Consider the following 16,013-nt stretch of genomic DNA (forward strand, 5'->3'; position numbering starts at 1 on the left):
ACTCCCCGCAACCCAGGCTGGAATCGCCTGGTTCTGCCAGGGAACAGTCAGACTTGGCTGAACACATTGACGATTCAGTCTGTTCAATTGTCAATCTCAGCCACTCTCACTTGTTCCTGGGGACGAGCACATGGAGGTGATGCTATACCTTGGGGAACATGATGGAAATACTGTTTGTCTCCCGACTCTTAATTTTTTTGCAAGCTTGCAAAACTCCCGTGTGCTGCCCCAGGAACATTATTTGACATCATATTAGCTTAGAGACTTGGGCAAAGCAGGATACAAACCTGCCCCCATAAAGACTAGCTACTGCCAGTGCTCTGCTTTTGTCCTCAAAAATCCTCAAGAGGTGCAAGCCTAATAATAATATTTGAGGAACATTTGACTGTCTACATTCTTTTTCTAGCCAGCCTTTGGAAAGCCTCCAATTTGGGGCTTGAATTGGATGGAACCTATCTGTCCTCAAAGGGAGGAGTGCAAAACCAGGGGTGCCTCTGCCTATAGGACGTGGATGTTAGAAATACCCAGCCCCCTCCAAGTTGCCCCTCGGTGTCTTTACGGTTCCCCCTGTGTATTAAAGGTGATGGGACCCAGAAGCTGACACTCTGGTTCCTACGGGGCTGCCCTCTTTCGAAGGCTGTGCTTTTAAGAAGTAGACGGGTCGCTCTCCTCTCATTTCTGCCCCTAGCTTCTCTGCGAGCATGATCTACCTTACCATTTGGCAGGCTGCCTCGGACGTCCTGTGACTGGTCTCCAGGTTGACCCTTCCACGATAAACCATATACTAGCACTGATTCCTTGGCTAACATTTCAGTTTACCTACCAGGGGTACTCTAGGACTGTGTGTGGGTGTGGGAGGTAAGAGGCCATTCAAACCAGAGCATATGTGAACTTTCTTTTACTTGGTCATGAGGCCAGAGTTATCTGAGCTTCAGCTGTGTGTCCGGTCTCATGCTGTTGATAACCTCTACTTGTAACATCATAAAAATAATTGGACATTTTACACTGGATGAGCCCTATGTCCTCATGCCTAAGTGCAGTCTCATGACTGATAGGACAAAACCTCAATTAAGTTGTTTCAAGAATGAGGGTTTTGTGCTTTCCGTGGCGCTAAGCAAAAGGTCCTTTACATTGATAGGGGTGCACTGTTGGTTTCAAACTTTCTCGCTGAAGATCTTCTTCTAGTATATTAATACATGTCCAGGTCTGAAAGTGCAGGAGAAGATAATAGTTCATTAGAGATAATTCCAGATCTTGTTTAGCATCTCAGAGTCATATATAGCAGTTTTCATTATCTAAGGCTCTAGGAGTAGAAGACACAGGATAATGGACCTACATTTTTACTAAGATCGAGTCATATTCTGCAAAGATATGACTGCACTGTATATATAATTGACTTAATTAAGGAATCTGATCAATTGGATTCTCTCTGGTTAATTGAGGTTTTCCCATTCATGAGTTAAGATGTCAAAATGGCTCCCCGGTCAAAATGGGCATAATCTGCTGTGCTGGGCAAGTCCTGATCCGGGGTGCACAGTGCCATCACTATTGCATGGGGACTTTGGGCTCATTCTGTAATATTCTTAACTCTGCCTAATGGTCTCTAATGAATTTTATGGGTAAAACTCTTGCAGCGGATTCATTGAAGGCAAGTTCAGTTAAAGACTCTTCCTCTTCCTTCTTTTGCCATCATTTGCTCCCCCTCCCTCCTCTCTTGTTTTTCTCTCCCCTTCTCTTCTCTCATTCACTGTCAGGAAAGACTACCTTTGAAGGGACAATTCTGTACCGAGCTGCACCGGGAAAGACGGAGGGCCACAGACGCTATTACAGTGAGTGACCGTAACTGAAGGAGGAAATTGTAAAGCTACGCTCTGGGTACTTGTGTTTTTTGATGCAGCTGTGCTTTTCCTGAGCTGCCCATGCGTTTGCCAAGTGTCTGCGTGAACTTCCGACCCAAGGACATGTCCTTATTTTCCTGAGATAAGTGCCATCTCCTTGGTATTGTGACAGGAGCATTCTCACCACCAGTCCCTGGTGCTTCTTGTTTGCTTTGTGGCTCTATCATGTATGTGACATGCGTGCATGACCCATGCGTGCAGAGAAGGGAACATTTGCCATGCCAAGGGCTTCTGGGGAAGTGAAAGATGGCTTGCTTTGGAGATGCCAGCCTCTCATGTTACTGCTTTTTCTGAGGGGGCCTTTGGAAACCCATAAAGCATTTGTCCATTGCTTTATGGTTCACAGAAATAAATGTCTGGCAGGGAAGTCCATGCCAGGCTTGGTGTTAGGCTTTGCTCCTCCAGCCTATCACCAGAAAGCAAGACCAGTGTCTCCCCTTTTGTGCCTTGAAAGAAAGTTGCCAGATGTTGCAGGGGAGAGAGATGAATAAGATCAATGGGTTAATCTCGTGAAGCCCTTTCAATAGTTCCTGCCACCTACTAAGCACTAGACCTGCATGTGCTAAAGTCCAAATAAATAAATAAATAAAGTGGCTCCCAGATCTAAATCGCTAGAATCATAAGGAAAATTACACAAACATGGTCAATTGTACCACCAGCAATAGCAAATTTGAGGAGGCTTTGTTCATTTTTCACCTTGAAAGTAAAAAGGCTCATCTTTGTGCATAGATATACTCATAGAAGTGATACAAGAGAATGTTTTGGCAGGAACAGCAGAGCCATGCTTCTCCAACTGTCTGTGGTGATGTTGATGTTGCATTCCATCCCTCCAGGAACGGAGACACGGGCCTTGTGCGCATAGCTGCTGTACAGGCAGCATGCCTCCTTATGGGAGTTGGGTGGCTCCTGGACTGGTCAGTGCCAACCACTAGCCATTCCACTAGACGAGCCACTGGCCACATGGCTGGAAGTCTCACCAGTCCACATTGGTGTACTGTACACCTTTCTAACACACACAGTCAGCCTTGGCCTGACTGTGTCCCTATGGCAAACCCACTAAATACCAGCCCCAGTCCACAGACCACACTGGGTTCCCCGTCTGGAAGGGTCATCTGGCATTTGAGCATGTCATGGGAGCATTTTAGGGATCTTGTGGGGTGGGAGCACCCACAGCTAAATGATGCAGCCCCAACCAGACATGAAAATGGCAGGAATTCATTTTTCAATCCAGCTAGAAGGAATTTGATGTGGAGTTATTTCCCAATCCCTCCGGGTCAGATACTTAACGACTCCCGTTGAAGTACTCTAATCAGGCTACCAGAATTTCCAGAAGAAAATCTGCTGTGTATTTCCTTCCAAGGTCATACTTGTGTAGTTGAGGGACTATGTGACCTCTCCCCATGTGGTGTAAGGAGGGTTTCTCGCAGTGATTCACCTGAAGTTGGTAAGATGAGCCTAGAAGGCAGCTCCTACCGAAAAACCGGAGCACAGTGATGCTTAGGATGGCAATAACGGACAGCATTACAGTTCTAGTTAGTGTGGAATAAAAGAACCTTTTAAATTCCCCTCTTGAAGAACTAAAGCCAATTTACCCTCATCCGTTTGTCCTGCCACCTTCTGGGGCAGGGGAGGGGCGGTTCCTTTCCATTAACCCAGTGGTTCTCCACCTTCCTAATGCCACAACACTTTAATACAGTTCCTGATGTGTGGTGACCCCCAACCATAAAATTATTTTCGTTACTACTTCATAACTGTTATTTTGTTATGAATTGGGCGAACCCTGTGAAAGGGTCATTCGACTTTCAAAGGGATCGAGACCCACAGATTGAGAAGCGCTGCATTAACTATTGCTTTATTTTACTCTTAAGTGGGCCTTTCCAAACCAGAAAAGAAAAAGATACACAAGCCATTTATCACATTAGAAAGAATCCATACGGCAAAATGAGAACATGTTAAGGGGGAAATGACACAATATTTAGACTCCAAAATTATATCTCCGGCAGGGATAGTTCCAAAAACAATGAACAAATCAGTACCGAGCGGGTAATGAAACTAGGGGTGCTCCCTGTTTGCACACTCAGAGTCAGACCTACACACTGTGGCCGGGCTCCTTGTCAGGCCAGGCCCCTGGTCAGGCTGGCTGGATTATGCCCTCAGCCCGTGCCCACGCTGCTGTTCTGTAGTTCATTAAAAAGTGCACCCGGATCTTTCCCTGCCCCACCGTTTGGCTCATAAATGTCATTTTATTGAAAGCAGCAGCAACAACACACCAGACCACTGCTTTAAGAACTTGATTGTTGAAAATTGTCTGCAATTTTTAATGACCTTTCTATATTTGTCTGTTTTCATTTAACAGTTTCTTCCTGCTCTGAGACTTCCTTATTTGAATGGCTTCAACATTTTATGACAGTTTATGTGAGCAATTATTTGGTGTATCATTCGTCTGTGCTGGGAGGCCACCACCTTACCTTTAGGAGACTATGGGCTAATCCCACTGCCAGCAGTTAGCCAGTTGTTTCCGCCTCAGAGCAGCTCATAGGCCAGAGTAGAACTGCTCCCTAGAGTTTCCGAGACTGTCAATCTTTATGGGAGCAGACAGCCTCATCTTGCTCATTGGCTCATAGAGAACAAAATTTGATGGCGTGCATTCATCTCAAAGGCATCGCTACCACCTGGCGATGTGCAGGAACTACCTAGGAGGCTTTTCGAGTCGGGTTTAATGACAGAATTTAGTGTCCCACAAATGACTGTTTCAGCCTTGCCCTTTGATGGGGTAACTGATACCCAGGTACCATTGTGCACTCCGAGATGAACTAGGCTCTTCCCTTTAGGACATGATTGGGCAGAGAAAGCCTGGGGCACGAGGCATCTGGGGAGGTAAGTGTCCTGAGTTGATTGCTGATGCCTTGTTGATGACTTTCAGCACAGACCACAGGAGGTCAGAGGAAGGGTGTCATGTACCCAGTGTTCTTCTTTTGGAAAGGGATTGAGCAGGGGTGTGGGGGGTAGGGGGATGGGGAGGCGTAAATACGTGATGGTGTTCAGAAGCAAAAGAGCTTGTGGTGGATGGGGGTGGTTCTGGCCGCTGGCTTTTTGTTTCCCTCATCTTGCTAGTGAACCCATCTTAATGTCAGATTTGGTTTCATGCCGTCCTAGAGAAACACGCCTGCATGCGTTTATTCCTTGTGAAACCATCCAAGAAGATTTAATTCTTTGGCAGTCATAATTTTGTATGGTTTCTTTAATTGTTAATTTGTTTAAATGGCTTTTAGCTTTACAGTTTCCCTTTAGGAAACGTTACTTTCATTGCTAATTGCTAATTGACATGAGTCCTAAAGATTGGAGGTACAGTATGTGGTCCTGCCAGGGCTGGGAAGGGAGGAGGGGAGAAGCAGGGGGCATGGGGAGCCAGTGGTGAATGAACTATTGTCACACAGACTGTGGCCAAACAAATGCAGAGCTGAGCAAGCTCCTGCTGAAGGCCAGGGAGGTTCCATGTGCAAAGGAAAATCTACTTTGAAAGAAGATTTTCTGAAAAGTTGCTTCTATTCATTTCTTAAAAGTAAAGGCTGGGTAGGGCGGAGATGATTAAACAAAACTCAAAGCCACTTCTGAATACAAAAAACTCCAGTGCAAATGATTCTTGTTTCTTTAAACTATAATAAATCATTTCATTGGGGCCCCTTACAGCTCTTATAACAATCCAACCATCAGTTGTATCAAACACAGCAAACGATTCTTGACCCAATAACACAGGGAGAGGTGGTCTCTAGCTGGTCGGGCAGTGCTCCAGGGGTAAGAGTCATTTCTGAGATCTTTCTCCCCCCAACCCTCCCCATCTTGGCAGGTTTGCGGGAAACCACAGGCTCTGAAAGTGACGGTGGGGACTCGAGCAGTACCAAATCCGAAGGTGCCAATGGAACTTTGACAACTGCAGCAATCCAGCCGAAGAAAGTGAAGGGCGTGGGCTTTGGAGATATTTTCAAAGACAAACCAATAAAACTGAGGCCAAGGTCGATTGAAGTAGAAAATGACCCTCTCCCCATGGACAAGGTATGCTTGACAGTTTCTGGTATATTTCATTGTAATGTGGCGTACCCAAAGATTATACATGGTAGGGTTCAGGGTGCCTTCTTGGGGGCTTTGCCCCCTCCCTACCATATCTTTCCCTCAGGGTACCAAAGGCTGGAGCAGTAGTCTACTGTTTCCTGTCTCACTGCTCCTCCGTTTTCCAGACTGGCTTTTCCAGTGGTGTACACGTCTTTCTTTTATCCTTCACAGCAAAGCCCCTCCTGCCTGGCCACAATGAAACCGAATCAGTGACCTTGACCTTGACCCTTATCAAATACCCACCCGCTCTCCTCATACATCTTCCCAGTGCTTTGAGCTTGGGTGTGTTGACTAGTTCCATTGTAAAGAAAAGAAATTGGGTGTTTCTCGCTCAGGTAGTTAGGTGAAGATTTCAGACCGCTGAGAGGAAGTGTGTGTGTGTGTGTGTGTGTGTGTGTGTGTGACAGCCTGTGTGTGTGTGTATGTGTGTGAGAGAGAGACAGAGAGACAGCCTGCACTGTGACACCCTGGGTTGTTCCCATCAGGGGGAGTTAGCTGGGGGGTTTTTTGCCTCTGGTTTTGGGTTGGCAAGAGGAAGGCAGCTTTGTGTAGCTCCTGAGTACATGGTTGCCACGGCAACACACCTAGTGCCATCCATGCTTGTGGCTGTCAGTGATGTCTGCTATGGCCCACTTCTGAGCATACTCCCCTTGCTTAGGATTTGATAAACACTGTGGAATTTTCCAGATAGTAATAAGGAGCACTCACGCTGTGCTTACGGGATATTTGTTAATTCGATTGAGTACTAACATTTTTGCTTTGACATTTGTGCCAGCGGCCTTGGGAGATGGGGCATTGGCAACATGGTGAAAGCAGGTTCATTGGTGGCTTTGAAATGTTTTCCATTTTTCAGTTCAGTGAGGTGAAGTTTGAAAGGTTGCATCATCTTCGTCAGCCATAGAACTTATGCTGCCCCTCCACCCCGCCCCTCACCCCAGCAACCTTTCCCAGTGTCACCTTGCCTTAAAAAAATGAAATTTAAAAGGGAAACTTCTACCCTTAGACATGAATAAGGCAGGGAGAATAGATACTTAAAAATTAAGGACAGTTTCATTGAAGTTGTTCATTTTGTTGAAGCTTCTTTGTTTTTGCTAAAAATCAATATACTAGCGTAAGCGAAAAAGCACTGCATGCACCAGTTTATTCCAAACAAAACTGTTTAGAGCATGTCTCTACAATCAGTGGATGGCTGCAGACAAGTTGTCTCAGTAATAACACTTGTTGTAATCCCCTTAGGGTGCCTTTGTACTGTGGGATAAATGATTTTGAGGCCAGGGTTAATATCAAATTTATAACAAAACTCAGTGGACATCTTCCCATACCATTTAAGCTCTGCAGTAAGCTCATAGGAGTGCTGCCCCATATAAAACAATAGTTTTCAGATGGAGCAGTCAATCATCTTAAGGAAGGCCCGGAAGACCTCAAAGATGAATTCCAGGCACAGCACCAGAATTCTTTAGAGAAGGGTTGTTGTTAATTAAGACTCACAGTGACTCCTTTTATACAACATGTTTGAACCGATTATTGCAGCCACTGAGTAAGTCCCTCTTGGTTCTTCCTCTTCTTTGCCGACCCCCTAATTTAACAAGCATGATGTCCTTCTCCAAGGACTAGTTCCTCCTGAAAACATGCCCAAAGTACGAGAGAGAAAGTCTTGCCCTCCTCACTTCTAAGGAGCATTCTGGTGGTACTTCCTCAAAGACAGGTTGGTTTGGTCTTCTGATGGTCTGTGGTACTTTCTCCATTCTTTACCAGCACCACCATTCAAATGCATTGATTCTTCTGTGAGCTTCGGGCTTCCTCATTCATCTTCCAACTTTCACAGGACTGTAAGGTAATTGGCAATACCATGACTTGGATCAGACCCACATTAATCCTTAAAGTGACATCTTTGCTCTTTAACAGTTTATGGAGGTCTTGTGCAGCAGAATTGCCCAAGGCATTATCTTGGGTTTCTTGACTGCTGCTTCTGTGAGCATTGAACAGTGGATGTAGCTTTCCTTCATTTTATGCAAGTGGTTTAAATGAACCTGACCAGTCAACCATTTTAATTTGTTTTATGATCCTTTGTCTCATTCTTCCTTGTATAGGGAAACATTGTGTTATTGCTTCTTGCTGTTATTGATATTTGCTTGAACTGATAATAATAAATTGGGCTATTGTCAACAATAGCAATCAAATATAATACTCCCAAGTGTCTGCCTCACTACATTTCTCCCCTAACACCCCACCCCACCCCACCCCCGCCCCCTGGTGTCCCTGACTCCTATCCCATCCTGTTTCCCATCTCTTGGGAAATCCTATAAGCTTTGTTTCCTCAATATGTCCAAGGCGCAACCACTTCTTACCTCCCACCGTCTCTTGGTATCTCTGCAGGGCCCCTTCCTGCCCCCCCTGTCCCAACAGCGCAGCCAGAGGCAACCTTTGCAGACCCACGTCAGGCCATGCCACTCAGCTGCTCACTCCCTGCAGAGGCTTCCCATTTCATTCAGAGCAAAAGTGAAAGCCCTTGCCATGGCCCAAGTGGCCTAGGGAACCTGACCCCTCTTACCACTCCAACTTTTTTTCCCACGGCTGTCTCCTCGCTCACTTCCTCAAACAGGTCACACATGCCGACTTTAGGGTCTTCGATCCGGTAGTCTCTGCTGCTGGGCCCACTCCTTCCCTGACCTCCTTGAAGGCTCTGCTCTGATTGCACTGCCTAGGGGATTCTGAAACCTGCTTCCTTTCCTCCACACCTCTTGCATTTTGGGTTCTCCATTGCATTGCTCTACCTTGTTGTGGTTAGGTGCCTTTGAGTGGATGCTGACTCATAATGATGCCATGTGTAACAGAGCAAAAAGCGCCCATTTCTGCCCCATCCTCACAATGGTTCTTATATTTGAGCCCATTGTTATGGCCTCTGTGTCCATCCGTGTAGGCGTTATTTATTTGTTACCATGTTTACAATTTATTTTGTTCACTGATGTACATTCTGTGCCATGTTATCAGAACAGTGCATGGTGCATTAGTGGTGCTCAGTAAATATTTGTAGAATGTAAGATATTAAAAACTATTCTGGCATCATTCATGATGATGGACATCTATAACATGAGGGAGGGTGAATGAGATAATTTAATAGTATGAGGGGGGCTTCAAAAAGTGTGGGGAAAGATAGAAGTAAAAGATAATGGGATTTTTACTGATTTTTTGAAGGCACGAATGGTTCAGTCATAGAATTTGCATCTTCTATGCAGGAGACCCGGGTCTGATTTCAGGCCAATGTACCTCCAACACAGCCACCCCCATTTGTCAGTGGAGGCTTCTATGCTTTTATGATTGCAGTGGCACTTCCACACTAAGATGGACTAGTAAGAAAGTCCAGATGATCTGCTAAAAGATCAGCTACGAAAAACACAATGACTTATAACCGTCTGATCTGTACCTGATCCCAGGGCAGCATTTTATTCTGATTCAGTTACATGAGGCCTCACTATGAGTCAGGGTTGGACTTGGTGTCAGCTAAGACCAATTCTCTCCCTCTATCATAATGAAACAAAGAGAACGTGGATCATGGTGGTCTTGGTCACAAGAGATTTCCACTTTGTCAGAGTAATGTACCTAGATGTGCATGTGTGTCCTGGTTCCTGATTTGTTTGCATATACAACTGTGCTGGCAGCTCCCTCGCACATTTCTCAGTGTGAAGCCTCTGGGGGGAATGTAGCTGGCTCAGCCTGCTTTCCTAGCTGAGGATGCTTTTTACGGCATGTCAGAGCACTTGAAAGTTTCCACGCCTCCCTATTGTTGGGGTCACAGATACTTGAATAGATTTATGGATCCATTCTGTTAGTGTCCAATTTGGCACACAGCCGATGAGTGGGATGCGGTTTTATTAGTGCCCCACCTGTTTCTCATCACTTTGGGAGATGGTTTTCTGTCCAAGATTGATGTTTAAGGAAGGCCGCTTTCTTTGAGAGTTAATCTCATAGCTTGGTTTTGCAGAAGCATTTGTTAGGAGGGCCACAGGTAGGTCTTCCACTCAAACTGTGACAGGTGGCGTTTGTACCTGGGTGGCTTAATACCTCAGAATAAAGAATAAGGGAATAGACCATTATTAACAGCTATATAAGCACCATATTATGCTTATATATTCAAGTTTGCACAGTATTGAGATCATTTGGTTGCCTATTTCCTCAATACTTGAATCCATATCACGCTACCCAAACTGATTGAGCTTGCGTGCTTCCATTTCATACGAGGGTAACACTCCCCCTCCCTGAGTAAAGGACTTGTGAGTGTAGCTATAAGAAAGGACCCCACTTAGGAATCTTTCTAATACTAACTTGTGAATATTTTTTAATGTACTGTTTCACTGAAATATTTGTAGAAGGAATGATGTAATGCCTGGGACTTGTTCCTAATATTCTGGGAGATAGAAAAGTGGGCGCGGATATGGAAGAAACAGGCTTGGTGTTAAGAGTTAATTGTTGAAACTGGAGGATGCCTCCATGGGGATTCATTATACTCTTATTCTGATGTGTGTTCAAAATGTTCCTTGCTAAAGAGTTACATAAACAAAAAAGAATCTTGGGGAAGGTAACACACCATTTAAAGTTAACTGTACCATATTAAAATAATGGAAATCATATATGGTGGTTAATGATGAGCCAAGTTCAATATCAGAAGACTAGACGGGCATGGTACCATTATCCTAGCTGATTCACCGTAACAAAGTCAGTTAGCCACAGTTGGGCCATCTGTGAAATTTGAATACAAGGTGGTTTCAGACAGTTGGAAAAACAGAATGAAAGGCCAATGAATTTTTTCCAAAAATTTTTGAAGCCCCTTTGTACTCTTTATTTTATTATTTTTTTAAATTTATAAAAGTGTTATATTATTTCATTATATATATATATTAAACATTTCATTGAGGGCTCTTACAGTACTTGTAACAATCCATACAATTGTATCAGACATATTTGCCCTTGTACTCTTTAGACCTATCCTACCTCACAGGGTTTTGTCTTTTAATTAAATGATTTGCAGCTAAAAGTACTTTGTGCATTATAAATTTAACTTATTTCAACCAATACTTATTGATAACAATTGACAACAAAAGGTCCCTGGGTGGTACAAGTAGTTTATACGCAACTGTGGTAGTTACATAATCTGTTGTCAATTTGAGACTTATGAGTGAAGGGGTGGAGGTTAGCCTGTAAATCAGGTTGCAGCTTGATGACCTCATTTGGAAGTGCCAAGAAGATAAATAGCTCACGGGACACACACTCACTCCTTTTGAGACACACTTGCTGACAAGACACACGGAGCTATGCTAGAGCTGGAGGAGCCATGTGGAGATCCCTGCCAGCATTGAGATGCCTCTACCGCCACTGGATCCACAAGACTTTCTACCCAACTGGCCTGTGATCTTCCTGCATTCAGCGTAATTGCATGGCTGCATGAGTCTAAAGAGGAATTTATTGATTTGATCTGGACTGGGCTGGGAATTCAATTGCTTAGTATTCAATTGCTCTTGTATATATAGCTCATTCTTCTTTTAAAAAAATCATTTTATTGGGGGCTCATACAGCTCTTATTACAATCCATACATATATCTATTGTGTCAAACAAATTTGTACATTTGTTGCCATCATCACCTTCAAAACATTCTTCCTCCACCAGAGCCCCTGGCATCAGCCCTTCATTTTTTCCCTCCCTTCCTCACCCTTCCTCCCTCACAAACCCTTGATAATTCTTAAATCATTATTATTTTTTCACATCCCACACTGACTGATGTCTTCCTTCACTCATTTTTCTGCCATCCGCCCCCTGGGAGGGTACTATATGTAGATCATTATGACTGGTTTCCCTTCTCTTCTCCCACCTTCCCCCTACCCTCCTGGTATCTCCACTCCCACCACTGGCCCCGAGGGGTTTATCTGTCCTGGATTCCCTGTGATTACAGCTCTTATCTGCACTAAAGTTCTTTCTTAAACACATATGAGTGTTTATGAATTTGTTTGAAGGCCCCTTGTACTCTTTATTTTATTATTTATAAAAGTTATATTATTTCATTTTTACTATATAAGTATATATTTAAACATTTTATTGAGAGCTCTTACAGTTCTTGTAACAACCCATACATTGATTATATAAAGCACATTTGCCCTTGTACTCTTTCGACCTATCCTACCTCACAGGACTTTGTCTTTTAATTCAGTGATTTGCAGCTAAAAGTAATGTGTGCATTATAAATTTAACTTATTTCAACCAATACTCATGGATAGCAGCATGATTGACAACAAAAGTTCCCTGGGTGGGACAAGTAGTTTATATGCAACTATTAACCTAAAGCTGGAAGATCAAACCATACAGGTGCTGCAGAAGAAAGGCTTGGAGATCTGCCATAAAGTTTTCAGCCAAAAAAATCCTATGGTTACTATGGAACACAGGTGGTTGCCATGAGTCAGAATCTATTTTGATAGCAATGGGTTTGTTTAGTTTGGTTTATGTAGTTGGCCCAGCGGACATAGTGGTAAACCAGATCAGGTCATAGACTTTAGGGTGCTGCAGAGAAGTAAGCAATCAAGGTGATACCTTCGGAAATACTATAATCAGGAAGAGAACACAGTGCTGTGAAGTAGGAGCCCTTGGCTATGGCTGGAGATGGTGTGTTGTTAGAGAGTCTGGAAAATATGTGTGTGCACACATGCGTGTGTACTTTGTTCCTACCAGACGTGATGTTTAGGCCTACATTAAGTGACATGTAAGCTGAGAACCATGAGTCAGTAGGCATTCATCAAACAAAAGCATAGAGTAAGCAAGGTGGGATGAACAGCAGGTATAAATGCCTAGAAGAGAAACAAAGATAGCATAGTGTATAGAGGCTCCAGCGGGAAATGAGGAAAAATGAAAACAGGAAGAAGCAGGGCCAAGATCACGAGATGTTTAAGGTATTTGGACTTGTTCTTGAGTGCGATGGGGAGCTTTCAAAGAATGTGAAGCAAGAGTGACATGATCAGATAGGTAGTTCGGAAACCTTATTCCAGTTGCAGTGTAAGGAAATTAAAATTCAAGAGGGAAGTGATGGAAACTTCTATTGGCTCTTCCAATAAATAACTCCTTCCCTCCATATAGGTTCAGGAGACTTGGTGGTGCAGTGGCTGAGTACTCAGCTGCTATCTGAATGGTCAGTGATTCAAACCCATCAGCTACACCACAGGAAAAAGATGCATCCACCTGCTTCTATAAAGATTTAAAGCCTTGGAAACCCTATAAGGCAGCTCTATCTACTCTATCTTTTAAGGTTGCTAATGAGTCAGAAATGATTTGAGAACAATGAATTTGGAATATAGTTTCAAAGTCAATTAGTAAAAGGACTAACAGATAGATAACCAATATCTTATTTATACTCCTATTTTTTTTCATCAGGGATAACCAGTTGACCCAGCAGTGTTTATCAAGAGGTCATCCTTTTTGCATGGCACAGCCAAGTTTAGATGACTGTTCATGTAAAGGGTCTGTGTGTAGACTCTGTTCTGTCCTTCTGTTTGTCCTTTTGCCCATACCATGGTGTCTTAATTACTGTAGCTTTATAATAAGTCTTAATGATACCTGACAGTATAAGTCCTCCATTTTTATTCCTCTTCTTCAAGATTTCTTGGGACTATTCTTGGCCACTGGTATTTTCATATACATTTTAGAATCAGCTTATCCATTCTCACATGCAAAACCAACACCCCCCAGGGGGTTTAATTAAGATTATATTGATTCTATAGCTAGCTTTGGGAAGAGTTGATACCCTTACAACCCGTGAGCATAGTTTATCCCTCTGTAGGTTTTATTGCATTTTGTAAAACTTCATCAAGCTGTATACTTGTGAAGGAGCCCTGGAGGCATAGTGGGGTAAACATGAGGCTGCTAAGCACAAGATTCAAAAACTGCTCTGAAGAAGAAGGTGCTCTGCTTCTGTAAAGATATGCAGCCTCAGAAACCCTATCGAGCATCTCACTGTGTGTCACCATAAGAGTTGGAATCGCCTCGATGGCAGTGGGTGGGTACACTTGTAATTTGTACCTTTTTGTCTGTGTATATATTACAGTAGTGTTGTCGATGAGAGAGCCAAGTTAAAGAATATAGGTTAATATGAGAGCCAAGTGGGCCTGCCAGCTAATCCCTTCAATTAGACAGCCTCACCCTCACGGTCTCAGCAGCTCTGGATGAGGGCAGGTCCATGTGAGATGGATGGATTCACAAAGAAAGCCAGCTTCCATGAAGAAGGAGGAGAAGGTGGGGGGAGCATACCCACGGTGTTTTCTTCCAGATTCACTATTGGCTGAGTCATCTCCGTCTTCCAGAAGAGAGTCAACACAGGAATACCATACTAATTGAGCTCCCATTACATTGAAGGAAACTTCAGGAGAAAGCAAGAGGTTTTTCCTCCCCAGTATTTTAAATCATTGACATAGAGAGAAATGAATGGGCTAGAGAAATATATTGTAGGTGGAATTGAGGTTTGATGATAGTATGTGGAGATGAAGGAGAAGGGGGGATTTGAAGATGGTACCTTGACAAACTGGCTGAAGCTCCTGAGTGGATGGTGGTCCCATTCCCTGATGCGAGATCACTGGAGGAAGAAAATGAGTTGGGGAGAAGGTCTTGGGTTCAGATTTGGACAGACTGGATTTTGAAGTACTTGTGTAAGTTGACAGTTGGCCATTTAAGTCTGGTCCTCTGGAGGGAGCTATAGATGTGAGCTTGTGGCTCATCAACCTAGAGATCAGGTTGTAAGACTGTGAAGCAAGAAGACAGCCCAGCAAGGACCCGATTCTCAGGAATACTGCTGCTCTCTGTTGCTCATTTGTGGACCTGAGAGGGTCTCTCTCTTCTTCTTCTTTTTTTTTTTTTTTTGAGGATCTCTTTTAATGAGTCATCAGCTGATCACTCCTGGCTAACCACTCAGGTATTACACATGAGTAGCACATTTCAGATTCTCTAGTAAGTTTTAAATGAGCTCCTGTGGTGCAATGTGTTAAGCACTAGGCTATTAACTAGAAAATCGATGGTTCAAACCCACCAGTCGCTCTATGGGAAAAAGATGAGGCTGTTTGCTCTCATAAAGATTTACAGCCTTGGAAACTCTATGGGACAGTTTTACTCTGTACCTATAGCATTGGGATGAGTTGGAATTGACTTGCTGGTAAGTGCGTTGGATTTTGGTTTGGGGTGAGTTCTAGGACCAATGCTGGGCTTTTTGAGGCCACCTTCTTCCATACCCAGGCTTTGTGGTCACTTCTAGTCTCACTCCCTTAGTTGTTGGGACAAGCAGTTCTTTTTTTCTGGGCTGGGCAAATAGCAATATTAGAGATGATCTTGGTTTTTCACTGGTCCCTGTCTGAAGAAATCCTTTAAGGAGCTCCTTTCCCATGATCTTCCTGCATAGAGTTTACTTAATGATTTTGACATCTCTCTCTCTTGAAATGATTGTTTTCCTTCTGCATTTTCTACTGTATTCAACAGCTAGACATTTAAAAAAAATCATTTTATCAGGGGCTCATACAACTCTTATCACAATCCATACATCCATCCATTGTGTCAAGCACATTTATACATTTGTTGCCATCATCATTCTCAAAAAGTTTGCTTTCTACTTGAGCCCTTGGTATCAGATGCTCCTTATGTTTTCCCCTCCCTCACGAACCCTTGATAATTTATAGATTATTATTATTTTGTCACGTCTTATACTGTCCGATGTCTTCCTTTACCCACTTTTCTGTTGTCCGTCCCTCAGGAAGAGGATTACATGTAGATCATTGTGATCGGTTCCCCATTTCTACCCCACCTTTCCCCTTACCCTCCTGATAGCTCTACTTTCATTATTGGTCCTGAGGGGTTTATCTGTCCTGGATTCCCTGTGTTTCAGCTCTGATCAGTACCAGTGTACATACTCTGGTCCAGCCAGATTTGCAAGGTAGAATTGGGATCATGATAGTGGGGGAGAGGAAGCATTAAAGAACTAGAGGAAA

The 16,013-nt window shown here is 43.6% G+C and overlaps 1 protein-coding gene across 8 annotated transcripts in view; it reads left to right on the forward strand.

Annotated features, from left to right (window-relative positions):
- SH3KBP1 (SH3 domain containing kinase binding protein 1) overlaps positions 1–16,013 on the forward strand; it is a 340,714-nt gene that overhangs the window by 143,088 nt on the left and 181,613 nt on the right. For 4 of the 8 annotated variants that reach the window (XM_030885785.2, XM_030885786.2, XM_045290737.1 and 1 more), the window contains 2 exons: positions 1,755–1,829; positions 5,746–5,951. In XM_030885785.2, the coding sequence (XP_030741645.1) occupies positions 1,755–1,829; positions 5,746–5,951 (281 nt within the window). The remainder of the gene's footprint in view (positions 1–1,754; positions 1,830–5,745; positions 5,952–16,013) is intronic. The other 4 variants (XM_030885787.2, XM_045290740.1, XM_045290741.1 and 1 more) reach the window with 2 other exon arrangements.

This window comes from Echinops telfairi, unplaced genomic scaffold, assembly GCF_000313985.2.
Source record: "Echinops telfairi isolate 266 unplaced genomic scaffold, ASM31398v2 ScPeMD7_53;HRSCAF=182, whole genome shotgun sequence".
Lineage (NCBI taxonomy): Eukaryota > Metazoa > Chordata > Mammalia > Afrosoricida > Tenrecidae > Echinops > Echinops telfairi.